Below are 27,206 nucleotides of genomic sequence, written 5' to 3'. Positions count from 1 at the left end.
AAGGCTTGAATTTTGAAACTTTCCTGTGTACTTCTAAGACGCAATATATCAAATCTACTCTGCTGTATTCCTTACACACAATATATTTTAAAAACCCAGCGACTCCGAATACAGTCTAGTAATACTCACAAGTATACTCCTTGCAACCCGTTACAAACGAAATCCCACCCATTAAAAACAGCTTAACTTCAACGAAACTACAATGGCTGAAGAAAAAGGTGAAAAAACAAATACGCTTCTAGCACCCCAAGAACCTAAAACACGATCAAAATCACTGGCAGAAGAAGAAGAAGCGACTCAATCAGTGAGGAAATGCCTATTCGAGATAGCAAAATTCGAAAAGTTTTGCGGAAAATATTGGAACTGCAATGAGGCAGATCACACAAAACCTAGTCTGCAAACTTACATGGAGGAACTCAATAGGCACGTATCCCTAATAGAACGAGCGTATGAAGTAGCATACCTGAACCTCACGGATGAACGATCCATTGCATCTCTGGAAGAAAAATATGACACAGCGATGGGAACAAACATCAGCACGAGAGCTCGAATAAATGAGCTTCTCGCAACGTTGGAACCAACATCCAGCATTCAAATCCAGTCCCCACCTGTAGTAGCCCTGAATAACCGGGAACCCTACCTCAAAGTCCCCGCGTGTGATACAGAAGTGTTTCACGGTGGTTATGAGACATGGCCGTCCTTTAGGGATATGTTTACGGCAGTATACTATGGATGGCTAGCGCCAATTATGATATTAGCCAAGGCTCTCCTTCAACAACTCTGGTTGGAAGGAACGGACTGGGACGAAGAGATCAAACCTCTGGCCTTACACAAATGGAACACCTTTCGGGGAAATCTCGCAGCGATAGGTGACATAAAAATCCCCCGGTGGGTCGACTTTTCTCCCGACAAACCATTTCAAATACACGGATTCTCTGATGCCTCAGAAAAAGCATTCTGCGCATGCGTTCACCTCAGAGTGCAGAATAGCGATAATGATTTCACTACAAATTTGTTAGTAGCAAAGAGCAAAGTAGCCCCTTTAAAAACTGTAAGCCTCCCTCGCCTCGAATTGTGTGGGGCAGTACTACTCTCAAAATTAGTCAAACAAATATGCTCTCATTTAAAACTGCCCCCACATGAGCTAAGTCTCTGGTCAGACTCCTCAATCGTGTTAGCATGGCTGGAAAAACCACCTTCCACCTGGAAGACATACGTAGCAAACCGCACTGCGGAAATTCTCAAAAATGTCGGCAATGTTACTTGGCGCCATGTGTCAAGCGGCGACAATCCAGCAGACCTTGGAACACGCGGATGCAAACCCCAAGAGCTAGCTGAATCCTCCCTATGGTGGAAAGGCCCGGAGTGGCTATCCAAGTCTCCCGATTTCTAGCCCAAAGCGGTTCCTCAAAACTGCAGTCCACCAGAACAAAAACGGGTCGAATCATTACACACCGGAGAGGCCCTGGATCCCTTAGAACGTTTCTCTTCGTTCGCTAGGGCCCTCCGCGTTACCGCGTACATGTATCGGTTCATCCACAAAGCGAGAAAACAGCAAGTCCCTTCAACACATTCTCTCTCTCCAGAAGAGATTTGCCATGCAAAGGAACGCCTTATCATCGTAACTCAACAGATGTACTATGCGGAAGCAATCTCTTTATTAAAAGCCTCTAAGCCGATAGGTAGGAAGAGTCCGCTACTGCCATTGAACCCGATGTTAGACCAGAAGGAAATATTGCGCGTGAATGGACGTCTAAGTTATGCCCCACTTAGTGATAATGAACGTCATCTGATCATCATTCCCGAGTCCTCAAAATTTTGTACCCTCTTCCTCGACTTTACTCACAATCGTCTATTTCACGCAGGAAAGCAACTCATGCTTCGGATGGTACAGCAAGAATATTATATTCCGCGCCTGAAACAAAAGATAAAGTCATATATTTTCCACTGCAAGACTTGCACGATCCACAAGCAGAAGATGAATTCCCAGATCATGGCAGCGTTGCCAGCCGAACGATCAACGTAAACTGTCCCGTTCCACACGACAGGAGTCGATTTTGCTGGACCATTCCTCGTCAAAACCTCTACTCTACGACGCGCCTCCTACTCCAAAGCCTACGTCTGCATCTTTGTTTGCTTTTCAACTAAAGCCATACATCTTGAGGTCTGTTCAAACTTGACCACCGAAGCGTTTAGAGCAGCCTTTGCGCGTTTTGTGGGCCTCCGCGGCGGCCCACAAAATCATGTCCGACAACGGAAAGAACTTTATCGGCGCTCATCGAGCGATGCAAAAGGAAGTACCTCCAGAAAAGAAGATGGTCGCTACATGGTAAAACTCCCATTCAAACAAAATTTCCCGGAAACATTAGCCCTCGGTCACTCACGACCCGCTGCTCAACAGCAGTATATTAGCATAGAAAGATCATTGGAAAAGAAACCAGAACTAAAAGAAAAATATTCTGAAGTACTGGAAGAATATCTAACCATGAATCACATGGAACCCACTTCACCCCTCGAAATTATCAAGGAAGGCAAATACTACTCATTTTATTTGCCCCATCATGCTGTCATAAAGCCCGACAGCAAAACAACAAAAGTACGGATCGTTTTTAATGCCTCAAAACTCTCGCATTCCGGAAGTTCGTTGAACGACGTACTACACACTGGTCCGACCCTGCAGAACGACTTGATGCTGGTAATCCTACAATGGCGCCTCTACAAGTTCGTTTTTAATGGCGACATCGAAAAGATGTACCGCCAAATACTCATACACCCAGAAGATCAGGACTATCAGCGAATCATAGTACGCAGATCTCCAAAATCACAGCTCGAAGATTTTAAACTGAAAACAGTTACCTTTGGTGTGAACTGTGCCCCCTACCTAGCAATCCGCACCCTCCATCAGCTAGCAGCAGACACCAAAGATGAATTCCCCCTCGCCAGAAATGTTCTTCTAAACGAGACTTATGTAGATGACATCCTCTCTGGCGGATATAACCTACAGTCCACAATAAACTCCATGACCCAAGTTATCGAAGCTCTGAGATCAGGCGGTTTTCCTCTGAAGAAAATAACGGCTAATCACCCCGAAATGCTCAAATCCATCCCAAAATCTGATCTCCTCGATGCAGATTTTCTAAAATTCCATGATGTCAGCTCCACAAAGACCCTTGGAATAAAATGGAACGCTATCAACGACTCATTCTCGTACTCATATGACCCTCTACCAGCCGCCGACTCAAGGACAAAGCGACAAATATTATCAGCAATAGCGAAATTGTTTGACCCGGCAGGATGGCTAGCGCCAATTATGATATTAGCCAAGGCTCTCCTTCAACAACTCTGGTTGGAAGGAACGGACTGGGACGAAGAGATCAAACCTCTGGCCTTACACAAATGGAACACCTTTCGGGGAAATCTCGCAGCGATAGGTGACATAAAAATCCCCTGATGGGTCGACTTTTCTCCCGACAAACCATTTCAAATACACGGATTCTCTGATGCCTCAGAAAAAGCATTCTGCGCATGCGTTCACCTCAGAGTGCAGAATAGCGATAATGATTTCACTACAAATTTGTTAGTAGCAAAGAGCAAAGTAGCCCCTTTAAAAACTGTAAGCCTCCCTCGCCTCGAATTGTGTGGGGCAGTACTACTCTCAAAATTAGTCAAACAAATATGCTCTCATTTAAAACTGCCCCCACATGAGCTAAGTCTCTGGTCAGACTCCTCAATCGTGTTAGCATGGTTGGAAAAACCACCTTCCACCTGGAAGACATACGTAGCAAACCGCACTGCGGAAATTCTCAAAAATGTCGGCAATGTTACTTGGCGCCATGTGTCAAGCGGCGACAATCCAGCAGACCTTGGAACACGCGGATGCAAACCCCAAGAGCTAGCTGAATCCTCCCTATGGTGGAAAGGCCCGGAGTGGCTATCCAAGTCTCCCGATTTCTGGCCCAAAGCGGTTCCTCAAAACTGCAGTCCACCAGAACAAAAACGGGTCGAAGCATTACACACCGGAGAGGCCCTGGATCCTTTAGAACGTTTCTCTTCGTTCGCTAGGGCCCTCCGCGTTACCGCGTACATGTATCGGTTCATCCACAAAGCGAGAAAACAACAAGTCCCTTCAACACATTCTCTCTCTCCAGAAGAGATTTGCCATGCAAAGGAACGCCTTATCATCGTAACTCAACAGATGTACTATGCGGAAGCAATCTCTATATTAAAAGCCTCTAAGCCGATAGGTAGGAAGAGTCCGCTACTGCCATTGAACCCGATGTTAGACCAGAAGGAAATATTGCGCGTGAATGGACGTCTAAGTTATGCCCCACTTAGTGATAATGAACGTCATCCGATCATCATTCCCGAGTCCTCAAAATTTTGTACCCTCTTCCTCGACTTTACTCACAATCGTCTATTTCACGCAGGAAAGCAACTCATGCTTCGGATGGTACAGCAAGAATATTATATTCCGCGCTTGAAACAAAAGATAAAGTCATATATTTTCCACTGCAAGACTTGCACGATCCACAAGCAGAAGATGAATTCCCAGATCATGGCAGCGTTGCCAGCCGAACGATCAACGTATACTGTCCCGTTCCACACGACAGGAGTCGATTTTGCAGGACCATTCCTCGTCAAAACCTCTACTCTACGACGCGCCTCCTACTCCAAAGCCTACGTCTGCATCTTTGTTTGCTTTTCAACTAAAGCCATACATCTTGAGGTCTGTTCAAACTTGACCACCGAAGCGTTTAGAGCAGCCTTTGCGCGTTTTGTGGGCCGCCACGGAATGCCGCACAAAATCATGTCCGACAACGGAAAGAACTTTATCGGCGCTCATCGAGCGATGCAAAAGGAAGTACCTCTTTTTCTCCAAGAAGCAGGTCAAGACATCGCCGAAAAATATGCTCCTCAAGGCCTTTCTTGGCAATTCATACCACCATACGCTCCTCACATGGGTGGGCTATGGGAAGCAGCAGTTAAAAGTTTTAAAACCCATCTAACAAAAGTAGCCGGTAATCATAAGTTCTCCTTTGAAGAATTCACGACCCTCATCGTTCGCATTGAAGGAGTCCTAAACTCCAGACCTATTTCTCCCATGTCGGAGGACCCTACAGACCTACTCGCGCTAACGCCAGGACACTTTCTCCGTGGTGCCCCCCTGCTGTCCCTGCCGGAAGCCAATGCAGAAAATCTAAAGCCAACTCGTAAATGGCAATTACTTAAAGTCTTACACCATCAATTCAGCAACCGCTGGAAGAATGAGTATCTTCAACAACTGCATAAACGACAAAAATGGAAAATATCTCAGGCGAACCTGAAAGAAGGCGACCTAGTCGTTGTTAAAGATGATCTGTTGCCACCCAATGAGTGGCGCCTCGGACGCATTTCAAAACTACATGCAGGTCCCGATGGAAATGTTCGCGTCCTCGATATTCGTACTCAAAATGGAGTAATAACGCGGAACATCACCAAAATCTGTTTATTGACCCCATCCTAATTCTCTTGCCCCTTTTCTTCCCAGCTAGAACTATCCTATCCTCAGTTCAACCTCAATTTACCCTAATGCTGAGTTTCTTTTCTCTTTTTTCTTCTAACGTTTTTCTCCACAGATCTAATCATGGAGTTGGGAAAATGCCGCCTATGTTGCCGACAGCACGCTTTGCGCCAATGCCACGCATTTCTAATAATGACTCCTGCAGAGCGATATGAGTCAGCACGCGCCCATCGCTACTGTGTCAACTGCTTGGCCACGTCACATACCACCGGCGAATGCAATTCCGCCGGCAGCTGCCGCCACTGCGGCCGAGCTCATCATACTTTGTTGCACCGTCCGTCCGTTCCAACGTCAACACGCAACCGACATTCGAGGTCTCCGCCACCCGCGCGTCATAGGCGCGAGGAACAACGAAGAACGCGACACCGTACAATTGAACGTCCCGCCGCTCGTTTGCAGAGCCGTAGTGGTAGCCAACGTAACATAAGGAAGCTGGTTAATCAAGCAAAGGTTACTTTACAGAAACTGCAAGAGCTTCTAAATTTGTCGACTCCGCAGGCCGGCCGCCATGTTGAAGACATGGATGAAAATTTGATCCAATTTGATTAACTTACCTGTAAAAATACTGACCTGTTAAATACTTACCTTAAATTGCATTGCTGAAGTTACGCTAAAATTTGAATTTTATACTTACCCTTTATATCCACATTTACCCTAAAATCCTAATGTAAAACTCTTAAGAAGAGGTTGGAAAGCTACCGCTTCTTTTCTATTTACTTACCTTTGTATATGTTGATTTGCATGCTCACTGCACAGCTCAACGAGCGGTCATCGATGGCCGCGCAGACAGTTGTCTTTTAGAGCGCGCGGTTGAATTACCTAGTAGTGGTTCAAGTTAAAGTTTACAAAGTTTATTATATTATAGTAAAATCAAACAAATATCTTGTGAAGTGAAATAAAGTTTGTGAACTAAAATCGTGAAATAAAGAAATAAACCTAATTATTATTATATGAATTTAAAAAAAATATATCGTGTGCTTATTTAGCAAGCCAAGTGACTGCCATTGGTGAGTGCCCCTGCCCCCTCCCATTAGTGTGAATAAGTAAACATTATTAAATACACTTTTTTCAGCATTATTTCCATACCAAGTTTTCCCCAAATTCCAATCAACTTATCTTGTACTTGAATAGTGAATGATTTATGGGAAAACTTTTTTTGTTCTGTTTTAGCACGTTCGCTTAACTAAAAATAATATCTCAAGATATCCAGATGGGTTGGTAAATTAAGATCAGTTAAATCAGTAGACACACCAAAAACAGTAACATCATGCTTGGGTATAGGACTCATTGGGTTTTCGATAGTTGTTGATTAGTTGCTTCATCTTGCGGTGTAGAGGATGGTGGATTCATTGTAAACTTTTTGATTTGGAATGGTCACTTCACTTATTATTTTTTTTGAAATATTTTTTTATCTGAAATTAGCACTTCACACTTTGAGTTCTTCACAACGACTGAATGCATTCACAAAAACTGTCGCGTTGTATATGGTCTACGAGACGAGGTAATAAGACTGAAATGGTAATTTCAATTCTACCAGCTGTGTCTTGTGGTGGCATAAAAAAAAACAACACAAGCAATTTTACGATCTGCAATTGTGTCACAGTGATACCTTCATTTTTTAAAACGGTTGAATACAAAACCCACACAACTATGTTTACGACATGCAAATGCATCATAGTGATGCCTTGGTTTTAAAAGGGGGTTGTAAAAACGCTAATTTCTAATAATTTTTTTTAATTTCTTTTCTATTACTAAGTTAAATTCATTTTTTCATTTACATATGTTCTGACTAAATAAATTTCTATAGAGAAAAATAAACTCCAAAAAGAAAAAAATAGGCATTTCAATGTGGGATTTTTCAAAATTTGCCCTTACGACCCAAAGGGGGGACTTCAGAATTCGTTTTAGAGGTATGGTTCCTTCGGCAAAGTTTCTTATTTTGATCCCTAGAATATGATTTTCACAGAGCAATGGGCGATTTTTTTGCCTCCCCACAAATCGACCCGGCCTAATGTATATGGAGGGAAAATCATAGTACAACCGAATAATGTTGCACCTTAATGCCGCGTTGGTTATAGACAAGGAATTTAAACAAACCATACTACTAAGAAATATTTAATAGTATGTTCAAATAAACAGAAATTTGTGATTTTGTTTTGTCAATTTCTATATTCATTAGTATATATAATTTTCATGTTGCCCCATTTCTGCCCATGCCATAGGCTATCTTGGGCATAATCTAAAAGAGACCAAAATACCAAAAAGAAAAAAATAAATAAAAAAAAATATATTCTTTTTTTTTGACAAGTAATAATAGTAAGATAGGTCGAATTAAGAATAGGGTAGAGGTAAATATTGTCTAAATTTTTAAGATGAATTTTAAATAAACTTTTGTTATATAAAATGGGAATGCTGACGGTCTTGTCGATTTAGAAGGCACATATGGCATTCAGGTAAGGGGCCACCGAAAATTTAGGTGCGTCGATGGCCATGGTTTTGAGGGTGGGACAATGCACCGGGCGTCGCAACAACACCCGCGGCGCCCCCTAAATATATTCGGCCCTTTCCCTTTTTATTTTAATTTTCAGCGTTTTTTTCGTATTTTGATTTTCAGCAGTTAGTAACCGGTCATGTCCGGTTCGGTAATTTTTTGCGTTTAGTTTTTTTTGAAGTTTCTTTATTTTGAATTTTGAATTTGAATGTTTTAACGGTCTGTCCGTGGCATCCGATTCGATCGGATGTCGTTTTATTTTGAATTTCAAGCGTTTTGAGTCGTGTCTGTCAGTTGAGTTTGAATAGGCATGATAGGAACTTTTTTTTGGTTATGGCGCAGGACAGCAAGGCTGGCAAGAACCCAACCCAGCCGACATGACTAGCCACTGTGCACCACAAGATCATGCCGACTACCTTCCTTGCTGCTCCATCAAAGATGCGAAACCATAACAAAGGCCGTGGGCTTAGTTCTATAGGTGGACGCCTTTTCGAGATATCGCCATAAAGGTGGACCAGGGGCGACGCGATATGGGTATCAAATGAAAGGTGTTAATGAGTATTTTAAAAGGGCGTGGGCCTTAGTTCTATCCGTGGACGCCTTTTCGAGATATCGCCATAAAGGTGGACCAGGGATGACTCTAGAATTTGTTTGTACGATATGGGTATCAAATTAAAAGTGTTAATGAGTATTTTAAAAGGGAGTGGGCCTTAGTTCTATAGGTGTAAGCCTTTTCGAGATATCGCCATAAAGGTGGACCAGGGGTGACTCTAGAATGCGTTTGTACAATATGGGTACCAAACGAAAGGTGTTAATGAGTATTTTAAAAGGGAGTGGGCTTTAGTTCTATAGGTGGACGCCTTTTCTAGATATAGCCATACGGGTGGCCCAGCGTGACTCTAGAATTTGTTTGCACGATATGGGTATCAAATGAAAGGTGTTAATGAATATTTTAAAACGGCGTGGGCCTTAGTTCTATAGGTGGACGCCTTTTCGAGATATCGCCATAAAGGTGGACCAGGGTTGATTCTAGAATTTGTTTGTACGATATGGGTATCAAATTAAAAGTGTTAATGAGTATTTTAAAAGGGAGTGGGCCTTAGTTCTATAGGTGTAAGCCTTTTCGAGATATCGCCATAAAGGTGGACCAGGGGTGATTCTAGAATGCGTTTGTACAATATGGGTATCAAACGAAAGGTGTTAATGAGTATTTTAAAACGGCGTGAGTCTTAGTTCTATGGGTTGACGGCTTTTCAAGATATTGCCATAAAGGTGGACCAGGGGTGAGTCTAGAATGCGTTTGTAAAATATGGGTACCAAACGAAAGGTGTTAATGAGTATTTTAAAAGGGCGTGGGCCTTAGTTCTATAGGTGGACGCCTTTTCGAGATATCGCCATAAAGGTGGACTAGGGGTGACTCTATAATTTGTTTGTAAGATATGGGTATCAAATTAACGGTGTTAATGAGTATTTTAAAAGGGAGTGGGCCTTAGTTCTATAGGTGTAAGCCTTTTCGAGTTATCGCCATAAAGGTGGACCAGGGGTGACTCTAGAAAGCGTTTGTACAATATGGGTACCAAACGAAAGGTGTTAATGAGTATTTTAAAAGGGCGTGGGCTTAGCTCTATAGGTGAACGCCTTTTCGAGATATCGCCATAAAGGTGGACCAGGGATGACTCTAGAATTTGTTTGTACGATATGGGTATCAAATTAAAAGTGTTAATGAGTATTTTAAAAGGGAGTGGGCCTTAGTTCTATAGGTGTATGCCTTTTCGAGATATCGCCATAAAGGTGGACCAGGGGTGACTCTAGAATGCGTTTGTACAATATGGGTATCAAACGAAAGGTGTTAATGAGTATTTTAAAATGGCGTGGGCCTTAGTTCTATATGTGGACGCCTTTTCTAGATATCGCCATAAAGGTGGACCAGGGGTGACTCTAGAATTTGTTTGTAAGATATGGGTATCAAATGAAAGGTGTTAATGAGTATTTTAAAACGGCGTGGTCCTTAGTTCTATAGATGGACGCCTTTTCGAGATATCGCCATAAAGGTGGACCAGGGGTGACTCTAGAATTTGTTTGTACGATATGGGTATCAAATTAAAAGTGTTAATGAGTATTTTAAAAGGGAGTGGGCCTTAGTTCTATAGGTGTAAGCCTTTTCGAGATATCGCCATAAAGGTGGACCAGGGGTGACTCTAGAATTTGTTTGTACGATATGGGTATCAAATTAAAAGTGTTAATGAGTATTTTAAAAGAGTGGGCCTTAGTTCTATAGGTGTAAGCCTTTTCGAGATATCGCCATAAAGGTGGACCAGGGGTGACTCTAGAATGCCTTTGTACAATATGGGTACCAAACGAAAGGTGTTAATGAGTATTTTAAAAGGGCGTGGGCCTTAGTTCTATAGGTGGACGCCTTTTCGAGATATCGCCATAAAGGTGGACCAGGGGTGACTCTAGAATTTGTTTGTAAGATATGGGTATGAAATTAAAAGTGTTAATGAGTATTTTAAAAGGGAGTGGGCCTTAGTTCTATAGGTGTAAGCCTTTTCGAGATATCGTCATAAAGGTGGACCAGGGGTGACTCTAGAATGCGTTTGAACAATATGGGTACCAAACGAAAGGTGTTAGTGAGTATTTTAAAAGGGCGTGGGCCTTAGTTCTATAGGTGGACGCCTTTTCGAGATATCGCCATAAAGGTGGACCAGGGGTGACTCTAGAATTTGTTTGTAAGATAGGGGTATCAAATTAAAAGTGTTAATGAGTATTTTAAAAGGGAGTGGGCCTTAGTTCTATAGGTGAACGCCTTTTCGAGATATCGCCATAAAGGTGGACCAGGGATGACTCTAGAATTTGTTTGTACAATATGGGTATCAAACGAAAGGTGTTAATGAGTATTTTAACAGGGCGTGGGCCTTAGTTCTATATGTGGACGCCTTTGGGAGATATCGCCATAAAGGTGGACCAGGGGTGACTCTAGAATTTGTTTGTAAGATATGGGTATCAAATGAAAGGTGGTAATGAGTATTTTAAAACGGCGTGGGCCTTAGTTCTATAGGTGGACGCCTTTTCGAGATATCGACATAATCGTGGACCAGGGGTGGCTCTAGAATTTGTTTGTACTATATGGGTATCAAATGAAAGGTGTTAGTGGTAATTTTTAAAGGTAGTGGGCCTTAGTTCTATAGGTGGACGCCTTTTCGAGATATCGCCATAAAGATGGGCCAGGGGTAACTCTAGAATTTGTTTGTACGATATGGGTATCAAAAGAAAGGTGTTAATGAGTACTTTAAAAGGAAGTGGTGGTAGTTGTATATGTGAAGGCGTTTTCGAGATATTGACCAAAATGTGGACCAGGGTGACCCAGAACGTCATCTGACGGGTACCGCTAATTTATTTATATATGTAATACCACGAACAATATTCCTGCAAAGTTTCCAAGGACTTTTGATTTCGCCCTGCAGAACTTTTTCATTTTCTTCTACTTAATATGATAGGTGTCACACCCATTTTGCAAAGTTTTTTTTTTCTAAAGTTATATTTTGCGTCAATAAACCAATCCAATTACCATGCTTCATCCCTTTTTCATATTTGGTGTAGAATTATGGCATTTTTTTCATTTTTCGTAACTTTCGATATCGAAAAAGTGGGCGTGGTCATAGTCGGATTTCGTCCATTTTTTACACCAATACAAAGTGAGTTCAGATAAGTACGTGAACCGAGTTTAGTAAAGATATATCGATTTTTGCTTGCGTGTTAACGGCCGAACGGAGGGACAGACGGTCAATTGTGTATAAAAACTGGGCGTGAATTCAACCGATTTCGCCCTTTTTCACAAAAAACAGTTATCGTCCTAGAATCTAAGCCCCTACCAAATTTCGCAAGGATTGGTAAATTTTTGTTCGACTTATGGCACTTGGAATTAGAAAGCGGCTTGCTATACAACTAATCCTACCAATTATCTGCTATTCGGTTTGTATATAGGAAATTAGATTCAAAATCGGCACATAAGATTGATGTCGCCTTTAATCATATAACGCGGTATGTCTTCGGGTTGGCTAGGTATGATCATATATCAGCGTGGCGAACGAGTCTCTTGGGTTGTGAAATATCTGAGTATCTTAAGGCAAGGAACTGTATATTTTTGTGTCGTGTGATTGCTGATAAAATGCCTACTTATTTATACAACAAGCTAACATTTTCTAGATCTGCTCACATAAATGACTTGATCGTGCCCAGCTACAATTATTTAAACTCTGCAAGACTTTTCTTTGTCAATGCTAGCATTTGGAACTCTATCCCCAACTCGGTTCGCAATAGCTTAAGTAGAAGCAACCTTAAGAATGTTATATTTTCTTTCTTTGGTAAAGTTTATACAAATTAGAATCTGAGTTTAGCTACTTATTAATCTAGTCAATCATTGTTGCTAAATGTCCTTGTCACAATTCTTGAGAAATTTATATATTATCACTTTTATTACTTTATGGAATAATATATACATTTTCAAGTTTTAAATTTTAAAAAATTATACTCATTATTATGTAACCATTGTTGCACTATAAAAGATCATACAAGATGTTATTGTGCTAATACTGTCAATAAATAAATGAAAAATGAAAAAAAAGTATCCTATACAAATTAAATGAAAAAGGGCGGAGCCACGCCCATTTTGAAATTTTCTTTTGTTTTTGTATTTTATTGCACCATTACTGGAGTCGAATGTTGACATAATTTACTTATATACTGTAAAGGTATTAAATTTTTTGTTAAAATTTGACTTAAATTTTTTTTTTAAACATGCTTGTAATCTCATAAAATTTTCAACATTCGTATATCCCGCCACGGCTGTGCTGTTCTCGAATTTGCTTATAAATAGGGACCATTCCTCTGGGTCACTATTAAATATAGGCAACTGTTTCGGAATAGCTTGCCTAGCAGCAAGCTGTGCTGGTGTAGGACCCAAATTAATTGTTGGTATCCCTTCACTCGATCTACCAAATTCACCCAATTGTGTTAATATTTTGTACTTACTGTCCAAGTACTGCTGTTGCATGCGCATTTCCTCTTCCAAAAGCTACAGCTGTAGTGCACGTATTCCCTTTGTTGTGTCAAACTTCTGGCCATTCGTTGCAAACAGTGGTGAACTTGCAGTATTTTCGTTGGTTTTCGCTCCAAAATGTTGCTAAGCCTTGTTGCATAGGGAAATTAGGTTGCAACTGATTACATATTCGCGTAGATGTTCCTAGCTGATAATTTGTTGCGTTTGATATAATAGGTAGATTTGTGGTGCTCAACGATTGCACACGAAATTGATTATATCGTGGTACCTCTGTACATGTAGGCAGATTCATCCGACTTGTTACCGTATGTCCTGCATTCGCTGTGGTAAAATGTGCAGACATACCCGCCGGCATAGTCGAAAGCCTTGGGGCTGAGTAAATAGAAGATGTCATTAACGCTGGCTGAATTGCTATTGAAGTCAAAGCTTTGGAAATTAAATGTTGGTTGCGATGTAGTGCCATAGTAAAGTGCATTAAATTACATTGTAGCTGGCAACTCCCCTCTTTGGAAAAGTGCAAGATGCAACCATGCATCAGATGCACTTGGCATCACTAAAAATATTAAAGTCGAGCAACGCGGAGAGTTTCTGATTGGTTGAAACTGCCGTTGCTCGACGCCATCATTACTTTCGACGCCATCATTAATTTCGTTACTAAGCAACCTAAAGAAAAGTTGCCTAGCCACAGAGTTGCTTTAGCGGCAGTTTTCAGTTTAAAGTAAACCGGCCAGCGCACAAAGCGTGAAACTAAACTCGGAAAAGAAAAGTGACAGTAAAGATATAATTAAAAGAACATTCTACCGAGAACGTGAAGAATAACTAAAAGGTTTTAAAATAAAGTTTTATACAAATGAAACTAAATTTATAATGAAAGTGATAGAACTAAGTTATAAATAAAAGAAAAACTATAGATAAAATGTTAAACAATTTCATTTTATTTGAAAAAAGGAGAAGAAACTAAAACACAGAAAAAGTTTTAAACGTAAGTGCGGCGTTAGAGCGTGCAGCAGTGCACAGAACCCCTTTTTGTCGGATCCATAAAATGGAGTGGCGACCAAAAAATGGAGTGGCTGCCAACAGGCGTGGGTGCTCAAATTAAATTAAAGAAAAAAAACAAAAAGAGCCCATATAAAATTTACACAAAAAATTAATAATTAATAAAATATATACATACAAAAAAAAAAACACAGAAGTTTAAGAATCAAAAATCTACAAATAAAAAAAAAATATTTAAAAACCTACAAAAAAAAATATACAAACATTTAGAAAAAACCATTTAAAAAAAGTTTGAAATTTAAAACTATTACAAAAAAATCTATAAAACTTAGAAAAATCTAAAAAAAAAATCATTAAAAACCAACAAAAAAATATATATATAAAAATTAACAAAAATCCTACAAAAATTTTGAAAATGTACAAGAAAAAAAACTTTTACGAAATCAACAGAAATATGGCAGTGGCCGTGGCTAGTGGACGAAAAAGCGTGAAAATTTTTGAGAATACATATAATTTAATAATTAAAGACAGAGATAATAAGAAAATGCAAACTATAATAAAATAAAAATTTAAACGGCAGCAGAAATAATACAAAAAAGAAAAAATGAGAAAAAACTGGAAAAACCGAAATTTTGAACTATAGAATAAAAAGTTAAACTGTACCCAAATTATTAGTGAAAAACGAAAGCCACGCCACCACCATAACGGAGCAATTTTGCAGAAAAGGGTGACGCCGCAGCAGAACAGCGAGCGCAGCAGAGCAACAAGCAGCGGTATAGTACTTGGTATGGCGCACAGTGTGCGAAATTAACGTATCATTTATATTTTTATAATACATAATTTTCATACTTTCATATTAACTTTTTTTTCAATTTTCGACATCCAATACATTACTAAAATGTAAATACATTTCATATTATTATATTCATTTTTCAACTTTTCACATAACCTGCAATTATGATCGGAATCTGCATCTTTTCCCCCGAGCATGTCGCAGTACTTTTTATAGAGAACACGAATTGTTTTAAAGAATTGTTGACGCAAGCAGAATGAATATACACGAAACTTTAATAGCTTCAAATGTATTTCACAGTAATTCAAGTAATCGGAAAGTATTTTACAACGATATTATTTTAAAATGAAAATGATTTAGTTCGCTTTAAAACAATTCGTGTTCTCGCGCCTTTTCTCAGGGAATGTGGCACGATTTTCTAACTGTCAAATGATTTTATAATATATGCATGTACACAAAGTATATAAGAATAAAAAAGAACAAATTGTATATAAAGAAGAGCGAATAATATATCAAGAGAAAGAATGACAGTTGATACGATATTAGAACGTGGTTAACAATCACTTGGCGGAGGCAACAATCAATGTATTTTGTTTTTGTAATTCTCTGATTAGTTTTTGGTCTAATATTATTTGGGGTGTAGACATTGTTCGGGTTTATATTCAGATTCAGTTGCATGCGTAAAATTGCTTGCAAATAATTGATTCACTCTCTGTTTTGACCAATAAAATGTCACTAAAAATTAACTTTTCTTCTCTCTTGTTGTCTCTTCTCTTGTCCTCTCTTCTCTTCTCTTTTTTTCTCTTCCCCTATCCTCCCTTCTCTCCACTTATTTTCTTTTCTCTTTATTTCACTTCTCTTTCGCCTGTGGCGATTTTGTTAAAAAAATACAAAATATATATTTTTTTAATTTACTTTTATAAAGCATGATTTATATACTTTGATTATATTCCTTTAATTTTCGTATCATAAAACATTAAAATGTTTAATAAAAAATCGCGGCGCTTTTGTTCAGCAAATACATAAATTCTCTTTTTTTTTAATTTTCTATTGTAAAACATGATTTATTCTTTGATTATAGCCGTGTTTTTTTTTACATCTATAGACGTTTACGCTTAAACTTCATATGGACTGCTAAGCGTCCAACTTTAAATACACCTCTGAAATTGCTGCGCATAAAATTTTTCCTACTAAATTTCAATACGCATTATACTCAGATGTAACTGAAATATGTGTCTATCTTTCACCCTCTACACTAATTCTATATATTCTATGCGTGTCCACTATTCATCGCAACTGATTCAGCTATATGTTATACACAGACATACAACAGAGAGTCGTGTTTTCGCTTTTCGGTGCACCCTGTGCTGTAGGTAGTTGTTTAACCACTGGCGCTAGATGGGTTTCCTAAGCATTATCTAAGCGAGGATAGGCGTTTTTTTTACGCGCAAACGTAAACGTATACGCGTGTAAAAAAAACGGCTTATATTTCGTATCATGTTTGCTTGCATTTTTATCGACCTGCCACCACCATAAAATGTTCCCACAGAATAACGCAAGTAAGTTTTATTGTTGCGGAGCGGGCTACACTATTCACCACCTTCATATATTTTCGTTTGATTAATTGCAACAACGAAAAAAGCGAAAATAGTACCGACCGGCGAGTGAAAAAATATAATTTCTGCTTTTAGATTCTGAATCTTGACCAAAATATGCGTCTTTGGGTACAACTTTCGACAAGTTTGACGCGAATTTCAGGTGCAAAACTTAAGGTGTAATATTACTAAATTTCGGAATTTAAAAGATTTTTTCTCATAAACTAAGACTTTCCTAGAGTTCCGGATGATATTATTGTGATTTTCAGAACCCCCTCTACACCTCAAAGAGGTGAGAGGACGGAGGGACGAATATTGGTAGTCGGTATATTGTTCACAGCAATTTCGAAGAAAGAATTATCTAAAGGCGAAAACCTTCACTCCTTAAGGAGGATAGGCTATAACCTCAATAGTAATCAAAAGTCCCATAAAGGTGCTTCTCGACGCACTTTTGTGGTTGTACACCATCAGCATAACAACGTCTGTCTAGACACCGCTTCACAATAGTTGCAGGAAGCTAACTGTCGCCATGATGTCTATATGAAGCCAAGAATTCAGTGAATAGTTGTGGACGCAGGTTATCAACCAATTTCTTGTTCTTGCATGCCAGCATTTAGTTTAAAGGGATTGAGGAGGATTAAGGGTAATTTTATACGACAACATGACATTGCTAATACGCGTCCAAAAATATCGAGAGATGTGTCAAAAGACGCGTATTGACCTCGACAACAATAATAAGAAGGAGGAAAATACAAATTTTATATCTGTCTGTAGATATTTGCAGCTGAAGTTGGCAATTTTCATGTGCCTGTTATAATGTTGTGCCCAAAAAAAGTTTTGTGTACAAAGGAATTTTGTACGCATTTAATTTTGATCCCACCCCATTGGTGGACCGGCCAGTAGTAGTAGTATTTTTTCGCTGGATATGTTTCTGCATTGGCGGCCTTCGGCCGTTCTTATAAAAAATTTGGTAAAAGTCTAGTTGACGGGCCGACTGCTAATACGCTACCAAAAATATCCACAGAGGTATCAAAAGACGCGTTTTAATCCCGAGAATAATAATCCGAAGGCGGAAAATAAAAATTGTCCCTCTGTCCGGAAATATTTGCAGTTGAAGTTGGCGATTTTCATGTAGTTGTTGTAATGTTAGTATACCCTAAAAAAATTGTGAATATAAGTGTTTTGCGCGGACATAGTTTTGGTCTCCAAACCGGTGTTGGACCCACCCAGGGTAATTTTTTAGGTAAAAGTCTAGTTGAAGAGTCGACTGCTAATACGCGCACAAAAATATCGAGAGAGGCGTCTTGACATTAGTATTAATAATCCGAAGGCGGAAAATAAAAATTTCAACTCGTTCAAAAGATATTAACGAAAAACCGAAAAATGACCCGCCGGTCCCACCGAAACCGGGGGTGATATCCATAGTATTTTTGCGTTGGCGGCCTTTGGCCGCGACCCCTTGTCTAGAGTATTACCAAATTTCTAAATTTTTTTTCAATATTTTGTTTTCGAATTCTAGATAGGTAGTTTAACCTGCTACAGTACCCAAATCGAAGTTTAGCTAGAGTAATTCGCATTTCCCTATGGAGAGTGAGTTCCTCCCCTGCTAGTTCTGGGAATTTTTCTTTGAATACCGTATTTGCCGGGCAATTCCTGGCATAGAGGTCATACGTCTGTTTGTGGATATCACTGAGGACCTGTTTGTACTTTTTTGCTTCATACGGGTGTGTTCTCAAGTGCCGTATTTCCTCTTAAGCTTACGGAGATGACCCCTTAAGCCCCTGAGCGGTGTAGCCTCGTCAATCAGATGTCCGTTGGGATGTCCAGGTTTTTGGTATTCAACAGAAACTGTTTGGTTAGAACTTAATTTGTCCTTCTAATGGGGAGTACTCTCGCCTCATTATGTAGATGGTGTTCTGGGGATATAAGAAAACAGCCTGTAGCGGTTCTGAGGGCAGTATTTTGGGCCTCTATTTTCTTCCAGTGCGTAGCCTTTTGGCTTGGTGACCATATCGGAGACGCGTAGCATGCAATGGACAGGTCAATTGCTTTGTAAGTGGCAATGAGTGTTCCTTCGGCATTACCCCGAATTCTGACGGCAAGAGAATTGAGGATTTTATTACGGCTCTGGATTGTAAGAATAATTGCGGTTGCATGCTCTCCAAAATGTAGATTCTGATCGAACGTCTCACCTAAGATTTTAGGGTGTAAGACAGTCGGTAGCGTGATGCCATCGACGTGGATGTTCAATATGGTCGACATTTGTCGCGTCCATTTTGAAAATAAGGAGATGGTTTTATATTTTATTACCTAGCTCATCGATTGTAGGGCCGGGACCTGTAGCCATTATTGTGCAGGCATTGGCGTAGGATATAATGGTAACTCTTTCTGGTGGCGAAAGGAGCTTCGGTATGTAGAAGTTAATCAGAACCGAGGATAGGACACTCCCCCCCCCCCCTGTGGTACCCCTTGTTTAATACTTCTGGGCTTAGATGTTGCGTTCCTGAATTGTACCGATTCTGCCGACGAGACAGATTATTTGCGATACACCTTTGAGGCTTAATTAACTACATCGAAAATCGAATTTGAAATTGGTATTATGACATCTAATTCCTGTCGAAATTTTCGTTGTGTATCTAATTTTTAAGCAAATATAAATTTTTGTCGACGCTGTATCGAATTAGAAGAAAATTGTTTGAAACCTAAGTTTTTTCTGTTTATCTTTTACTTTTTTGCTACCTAATTGTAATTTCAAACTATTTGTATTATTTATTTATATATATATATATATATATTTTGTTTATATATATTTTTTAATCTTGAAATCGTTACATTTCTTACAAACTAATTACAAATGTAGGCAAATACCAACTAACTTAACTGGTCATTAAGTAGAATTTTAAACCTATTTACCCAAAAGGAGAAACTCTTTAAGAGCTATGACAACAGGAGCATTGGCAGCATAATTGGTCCTCGCCAGTCCCACATAAAATGTGGCATGATTCCTTAAACAAATATTAGGAATAAGAAAGAAAATACGTTCAAGTAAAAAGGGGCAGTCCACCACCCCAGATATCAAATTAAAAATGAAAGTTAAAGATAAGAAGGTTCTCCTACAATTTAGTGTCTTAAGACCGATAAGCAAACATCTAGACTCATAAGCGGGAACCGGAAGCTCAAAATGAAGAGGTCGCAGAGCATACTTAATAAAGAGTTTCTGAACTCTCTCCAATCGACTAATATGACAAGAATAATACGGACGCCAAAGTAAAAAGTGTCTTTAAAGTATACGGATCGGATTAATCGTATATATTGTAGGATGCTTTATTTTTATTCAAATTAATATCCACACAAAAATTAATTAAAAGAAATGTTATATTTTCATGATGCGAAATTGAATAATAATGAAAATTTTTGAAAATAGAAAAATTGATATTGAAAATTAACTATTGTAAAACATATTAAAATTACAAAATTCAAAGTAATATAATAACAAAGTTAAATAAAAACAAGTAAGGAAGGCTAAGTTCGGGTGTAACCGAACATTACATACTCAGTTGAGAGCTATGGAGACAAAATAAGGGAAAATCACCATGTAGGAAAATGAACCTCGGGTAACCCTGGAATGTGTTTGTATGACATGCGTATCAAATGAAAGGTATTAAAGAGTATTTTAAATGGAGTGGGCCATAGTTTTACAGGTGGATACCTTTTCGAGATATCGCCATAAAGGTGGACCAGGGCTGATTCTAGAATTTGTTTGTACGATATGGGTATCAAATGAAAGGTGTTAATGAGTATTTTAAAAGGGAGTGGGGCTTAGTTCTATAGGTGGACGCCTTTTCGAAATATCGCCATAAGGTGGACCAGGGGTGACTCTGGAATTTATTTGTGCGATATGGGTATCAAATGAAAGGTGTTAATAAGTATTTTAAAAGGGAGTGGGCCTTAGTTCTATAGGTGGTTGCATTTTCGGGATATCGTTATAAAGGTGGACCATGCGTTTGTACAATAAGGGTATCAAACGAAAGGTGTTAATGAGTGTTTTAAAAGGGAGTGGGCCTTAGTTCTATGGGTTGACGCCTTTTCGAGATATTGCCATAAAGGTGGACCAGGGGTGACTCTAGAATTTGTTTGTACGATATGGGTATCAAATGAAAGGTGTTAATGAGTATTTTAAAAGGGAGTGGGCCTTAGTTCTATAGGTGAACGCCTTTTCGGGATATCGTTATAAAGGTGGACCAGGGGTGACTCTAGAATTAGTTTGTACGATATGGGTACCAAATAAAAGGTGTTAATGAGTATTTTAAAAGGGAGTGGGCCTATGGGTGGACGCCTTTTCGAGATATCGCGATAAAGGTGGACCAGGGATGACTCTAGAATGCGTTTGTACAATATGGGTATCAAACGAAAGATGTTAATGAGTATTTTAAAAGGGAGCGGCCCTTAGTTCTGGACGCCTTTTCGAGATATCGCCAGAAAGGTGGCCGAGGGTTGACTGTAGAATTAATTTGTACGATATGGGTATCAAATGAAAGGTGTTAATGAGTATTTTAAAAGTGGGTGGGCCTTAGTACTATGGGTGGACGCTGTTTCGATATCGCCATAAAGGTGGACCAGGGATGACTCTAGAATTTGTTTGTACGATATGGGTATCAAATGAAAGGTGTTAATGAGTATTTTAAAAGGGAGTGAGCCTTAGTTCTATAGGTGGACGCCTTTTCGAGATATCGCCATAAAGGTGGACCAGGGGTGATTTTAGAATTTTTTTACGATATGGGTATCAAATGAAAGGTGTTAACGAGTATTTTAAAAGGGAGTGGGCCTTAATTCTATAGGTGGACGCCTTTTCGGGATATCGTTATAAAGGTGGACCAGGGTTGACTCTAGAATGCGTTTGTACATTATGGGTATCAAACGAAAGGCGATAATGAGTATTTTAAAAGGGAGTGGGCCTTAGTTCTATAGGGGGACGCCTTTTCGATATATCGCCATAAAGGTGGACCAGGGGTGGCTCTATAATGTGTTTGTACAATATGGGTGTCAAATTAAAGGTATTAATAAGAATTTTAAAAGGGAGTGGTGGTAGTTGTATATGTGAACGCGTTTTCGAGATATCGACCAAAATGTGGACCAGGGTGACCCAGAACATCATCTGTCGGGTACCGCTAATTTATTTATATATGTAATACCACGAACAGTATTCCTGCCATGATTCCAAGGTAGCTAAGCTTGGGGCAGTTGAGGGCGAGCAGTTTAATATGAGTTATAAGGGAGTAATTTGATGCGCTTGTAGGCGTATGAGTCGTGGCACAGTGGATGACGTACCCGACTCACACGTTTGGGGTTGCGGGTTCAAAGCCCACTGCAAGCAAGCATTTTTTAAATTTATTATCTTTTTTATTTTATAAATTACTATTTTAATGGACTGTATGTTATTTTACTTTGTTTATGGTGTATTTAAAATACGGGACGATGCAAAGCATCGGTACACCTTATTTATGATATCTTTATTTTAATGTATTTGTTTGTTATTTTTGAATTTATTTAGAGAGAGGTCACTATGTACCTGTTACACCTTGTATTTATTCATTGGGGGCGAGCACTGGGGGCTCCAAGGTATTGGCTGCGGGATGAGCCACCTTGTTTTGCTTTGAAAAACCCCTTGTATTTATTCACTGGGGGCGAGCACTGGGAGCTCTGAGGTTTCGCTCTAATGAGCCTCCTCATCTTCTATTTGAAGAACCTCTTGTATTTATTCATTGGGGGCGAGCACTGGGGGCTCTGAGGTTTCGCTCTAATGAGCCACCTCATCTTCTATTTGAAGAACCCTTAAAAAATGTGATATGGAGGCGAGCACTGGGGCTCTGAGGGTTCGCTCTAATGGGCCACCTCATCTTCTATTTGAAGAACCCCTTGTATTTATTCATTTGGGGCGAGCACTGGGTGCTCTGAGGTTTCGCTCTAATGAGCCACCTCATCTTCTATTTGAAGAACCCTTAAAAAATGTGATATGGAGGCGAGCACTGGGCTCTGAGGTATTGGCACCCCATATTCTACTCGAAGAACCTCAATTTTAAATTAAAAACTAAAACTATATCTTTAGAATATTTCACTAACAAGTTGGGAATTACAAGCACACTCAATGGCTAATGAAACAAACGAAAGAAAAAAAGTCATAGTTTAAATCGCTTAAACATGCTCCCCCCTAGACGGCTTAAGCCGTGGTTACTCACGAACGTGCGTAGAAAAAACGTGTCAGCTGACACGACCTATCTTATGAGTGTGCAATGTAAACGAAAACTCACCGACGTGCAACGCCCGTACGTACGTAGCCCGGAACGTAGAAATCAAAACAATTTTGATTTTTTCCGTAAGAACGTGTCAGCTGATCGCTCTCTCACTAGACAGAGTTGCCTAGTAAACTTTTGTGCGCTAATTTTTGACCGTTTGCAATTTTATGCAAAAACGCCTAATTAAAGTTTGAAAAATTGTGAAAATAATTCGAAATAATTATGTAAAAGTGCTGATTATAAATATTTAATCTATTTATACTTATTTAATAGTATTCCGGCCTTTTACAATATCAAAAATTAAATTTGAAAAAGTTGATGTTTCCATAAGCAAACATGCAAAATGGTCAATGGCAACAGTGCTTATCTGTAAACAATACACACACAAATATCTTATGTACATGTACACAGACGCACACATTGATTCCTACGGGCTTGAGAGTTCGGTCAAACGTGCTTCGTACGACAAACGTCCTTACGTACGGCACACGTCGGTGGGTAACTGCCGCATTAGTCGTCTAGTTGTAATTCCATAGGAGCCGGTCATCTGGCTCATACTGCTAATGAATTAGAAGAGTCTGAACCAGTTCCAGTGGATAAAATAATTGAAATCGACTCAAACTCCACAACAAGCTCAGAGGAATACAAAAGAAAAAAAATCAACCCAATACATCAATTCCGTTTATTCTTACGTCAGCAGACTTTAAATAGTAATAGTCATAACAACAAGTGTTCCACTGAAACCACAAGTGATTTTCCAGTGAGCTCCCCATCAAACCCACATGATTGTCCTGGTTCGCCACAGAAAAATAAGCTACCTGCTGACAGCTTTGAACGAAGTCTGGCTTTATTAACAGCACACAATCCCCAAATGACTTTGGAAGAGAAAATTAGCTCTTGGAAATGTGATCAAGATCTTAGTGATGTGGAGGATGTCGGTTGTTTTGATGATGCTTTCAAACAACATGAGGAATTAAAACAGAAAGTTATACATGGTAAAAAAAATTATGTGAAGACTTGTCCAAAAATCAATATAATTTTTTGGTATTCCATAATAAAGTTCTACCAAGTATTAAAGCTTCAACTTCTTTTAAAGAAAAAAAAGATACATTATCAAATTGCAGTTCATTATCGGCCCAACGACGTATGCGGGTGTATGATACATTATCAAATTGCAGTGCATTATCGGCCCAACGGCGTATGCGGGCTGCTGTAGATTTTGAGTGCAAAAAACGACAACAATTGGGGTTATTCAAAGAACATCGTTCAATAACACCGACAATTACATCATCTTCTGAGAAAGTTTACAACTCAGTGACTAAACCAAGCTTAAACGCAACACCACAAAAAAACTTTGAACAAAAGTTTAAAGATTTAGATGTTAATCATTTGCAATCCGAAATTGGGATCCCCCAATTTATGCCATTAGATAATGAAGTACTGGATTTGAAGGGAAGTTGCAAAAATAAAGTTATTAACAAGAACAATCAAAACAAAAAAACAAACGCACAATGCCTTATTGAAATGCGTCTTGATTTTGCAATTCACAATAAAAGTCAGCATCTGCATGAGAAAAGGAATCAACTGTTTAAGACTCCTACCGTGCCTCCAGATTCCATTTTGTCTCCTGCACCAATGCTGTTTCCAAACAGTTTAAAGAAAAAATTTACGTTAACTACTAATAAATATAAATATACAAATGTCGACTGTCAGTTCACTCAACAGGGAGAGTATCACAAACCAATGGAAAAATCATTACGGAAAAGTGAGCAAAACTGCTCTGCACACTACCCTCGCTTCAAAGCTACCACGCCCGCCGCGAATTTCCATCAACAACACGAGTTCTGTAACTATCTAGGGTTGACTGGTATGTCGACCGCCAATGCAGTAGCGAATGCAGTAGCAGAATTAGCAAAATGTAAATTAACAAGGCGGTCTTTACGGGTACACCGTCTAAAGCAGCAAGGAAGAAAAGACAATAACCAAAGTATTACTAAAAATACTGCAAATGATTATGAGTTGGTGCAAACGCCAAACGACTTTACGTTGAACCATGGCAAAAATGCCCAAGATGTAAGTGAAAATATAGCGCATAAGCTGAATCAGTCCGGATCTATACTGATGGATGAGGGAAGCGAAAGTGCTATGCCTATCGTTAAAAACAAACCGATTGTAAAAGAACCGGAAATTAAAGTAGTATGCAAGACCTCCAATTCCGAAAAGGAAAATCCATCGAAAGATGTGCAGAAGAACTTTCAGCGCCTGGACGTCAAACCCTTTTCCGCTACTTAAAGGTAGATAATTCAAATGATACGTCAACATGTCCCCGCTAATCAATTAGTGATGTTGATGGTGAAATGAGGAGCAATCCACCACCAAACATATTTCCAAGTGACAATAATAACTTCATATTTGATTTACCGCCTACAGCCCCAAAGAGTGTGATAGAACCTGATCCTATTAAAAAGCAATTATATGAAAAATTTAAAAAGTATTTAGATGCATCACGTAAAAAGAAACCAAGCATTTACATTGTTCAAACACTGCATAATGCTGATACCAAGCAACACACACAGCCTGAAAATAAGTGTTTTGTAGACGTAGGGGTTGAGACATCGCAGGAACACAAGAAGAGTAATGATAAAAAGTTGAAAGTAAAACGCAAAGTACTGCTGCAATCAAAACGGCAGCAAATATCATTAGTTTCAAAACAGAGAAAAGAGGAACGATTGCGAAAATTGTTAGCTTTGGCCACATCTTGGCATAAAGGAACAAATTATCATCGAATCCGAAACCGAAAAATTGTGTTATTAAATAAGATAAAATCAACACACAAAACGTGCGAAAAATCAACAAAGAAGAGAAATATAAGCAACCAATCCGAACATTTTAGTACAGCATCATTATCAAAGAGTTATATATCTACTATCAAGAGTTCAAAATCAAGAAGCGAAAAACAGCAGGGACGTAAAAGCAAACTCAAACGGCTACATAAAACTAGAGTCACATCGAGAACTACACCATCACCAGCCGATACATCAATTGATAATCACTATCCGAAAACACGCAATACTGTAGCTTTATTTTCGTCAAATACACTTCACAATACACCGAAATTGGGATTAAAAGAGGAACGATCTAAATCTAGCGTATCTGAAAGTATATTACTTGATCCCACAAGTCCCTCAAGAAGTATTATCGTAAACGAACGCTTAGAGATTAAAAAATCTATCATTGAAAATGAAACAGTAGTTGTGTCATCAACAACCAATAGTTATGACGAAGCAACCTTGCTCAATTTGAATAATAATACTAGTCAAGTATTTGGAGAGGTTGATACAGTTCAAAATAATGCATCTGGTACTATTTTAACTAAAGATATAAGTACGCAAAGTGTTATGCCTTTGGGTATACATTTTCTTAACGCACCCAGCAAAGAACTTGCTAACCCTACAAAAACTGTTAACGGTCAAATAGACTATGTCTATTATGAAATGGATGTGCTCATTGTTGTTCAAGAAAAAATTGTGAGCTTTTGGAAATATTTTAAACTAATAAATGTTTTAGCTGGATCTCAGGAATCCAAAAAATATTGCGATCGCATGAGAACTGAGGGATCATATCTGCCATCGCAAAAGTATATTGGCGAAGCAGCACCACAGTGGCTGCCATTAGGAGAATGTCGCCATCTAACTATATACATGGAAATTTCAATTTCATATGCCAATCGAATTTGTGTTCACAACTCTATACCGATTTATATTGAATTAAGATGCCGGGAGATACCACATGAGCAGCGCGACTGTAACCTTCTGTCAATGTACATCAATGTATACTATTTTAATGACGAAGAAATGGTCGCCAAAATACACTCCATACAACTTGACGCGGTTCAAGGGTTGCCTTCTGATGTCATTTACACCACAATAACTGAGTCGAGATATTTTGTAATGTCGTGGCCTCAAGAAAACATTCTAGGAAAACCGCGCTCAGGACTCTGCAAGTATTCATTAACGCCCAATTTAGACACGTTGGCAAGCATACGCGACTTTAAACATATGCGACATCGCATTCGATATCTAGAGTGTTCTACAGGTAATGATATTAATTAAAATGTTTCATAATAAATGGAGATGTGAGTGGATAAAGGCGTCATAGCTAAGCTTGGGGCAGTTGAGGGCGAGCAGTTTAATATGAGTTATAAGGGAGTAATTTGATACGCTTGTAGGCGTATGAGTCGTGGTACAGTGGATAACGTACCCGACTCACACGTTTGGGGCTGCGGGTTCAAAGCCCACTGCAAGCAAGCATTTTTTAAATATATTATCTTTTTTATTTTATAAATTACTATTTTAATGGACTGTATGTTATTTTACTCTGTTTATGGTGTATTTAAAATACGGGACGATGCAAAGCATC

The 27,206-nt window shown here is 39.1% G+C and overlaps 1 protein-coding gene across 1 annotated transcript; it reads left to right on the top strand.

Moving 5' to 3' along the window:
• Positions 1-202: 202 nt before the first annotated feature.
• On the top strand, positions 203-26,899 carry LOC137238403 (uncharacterized). The gene is given in 5 exon segments (XM_067763327.1): positions 203-423; positions 1,866-2,022; positions 23,302-23,794; positions 23,797-24,927; positions 25,011-26,899. Coding segments are annotated over 5 exon segments (3,891 nt in total).
• Positions 26,900-27,206: the final 307 nt, after the last annotated feature.

The sequence above is a fragment of the Eurosta solidaginis genome, chromosome 1 (genome assembly GCF_040869045.1).
Source record: "Eurosta solidaginis isolate ZX-2024a chromosome 1, ASM4086904v1, whole genome shotgun sequence".
Classification (NCBI taxonomy): Eukaryota; Metazoa; Arthropoda; class Insecta; order Diptera; family Tephritidae; genus Eurosta; species Eurosta solidaginis.
This window is presented reverse-complemented; position numbering and strand designations above follow the sequence as displayed.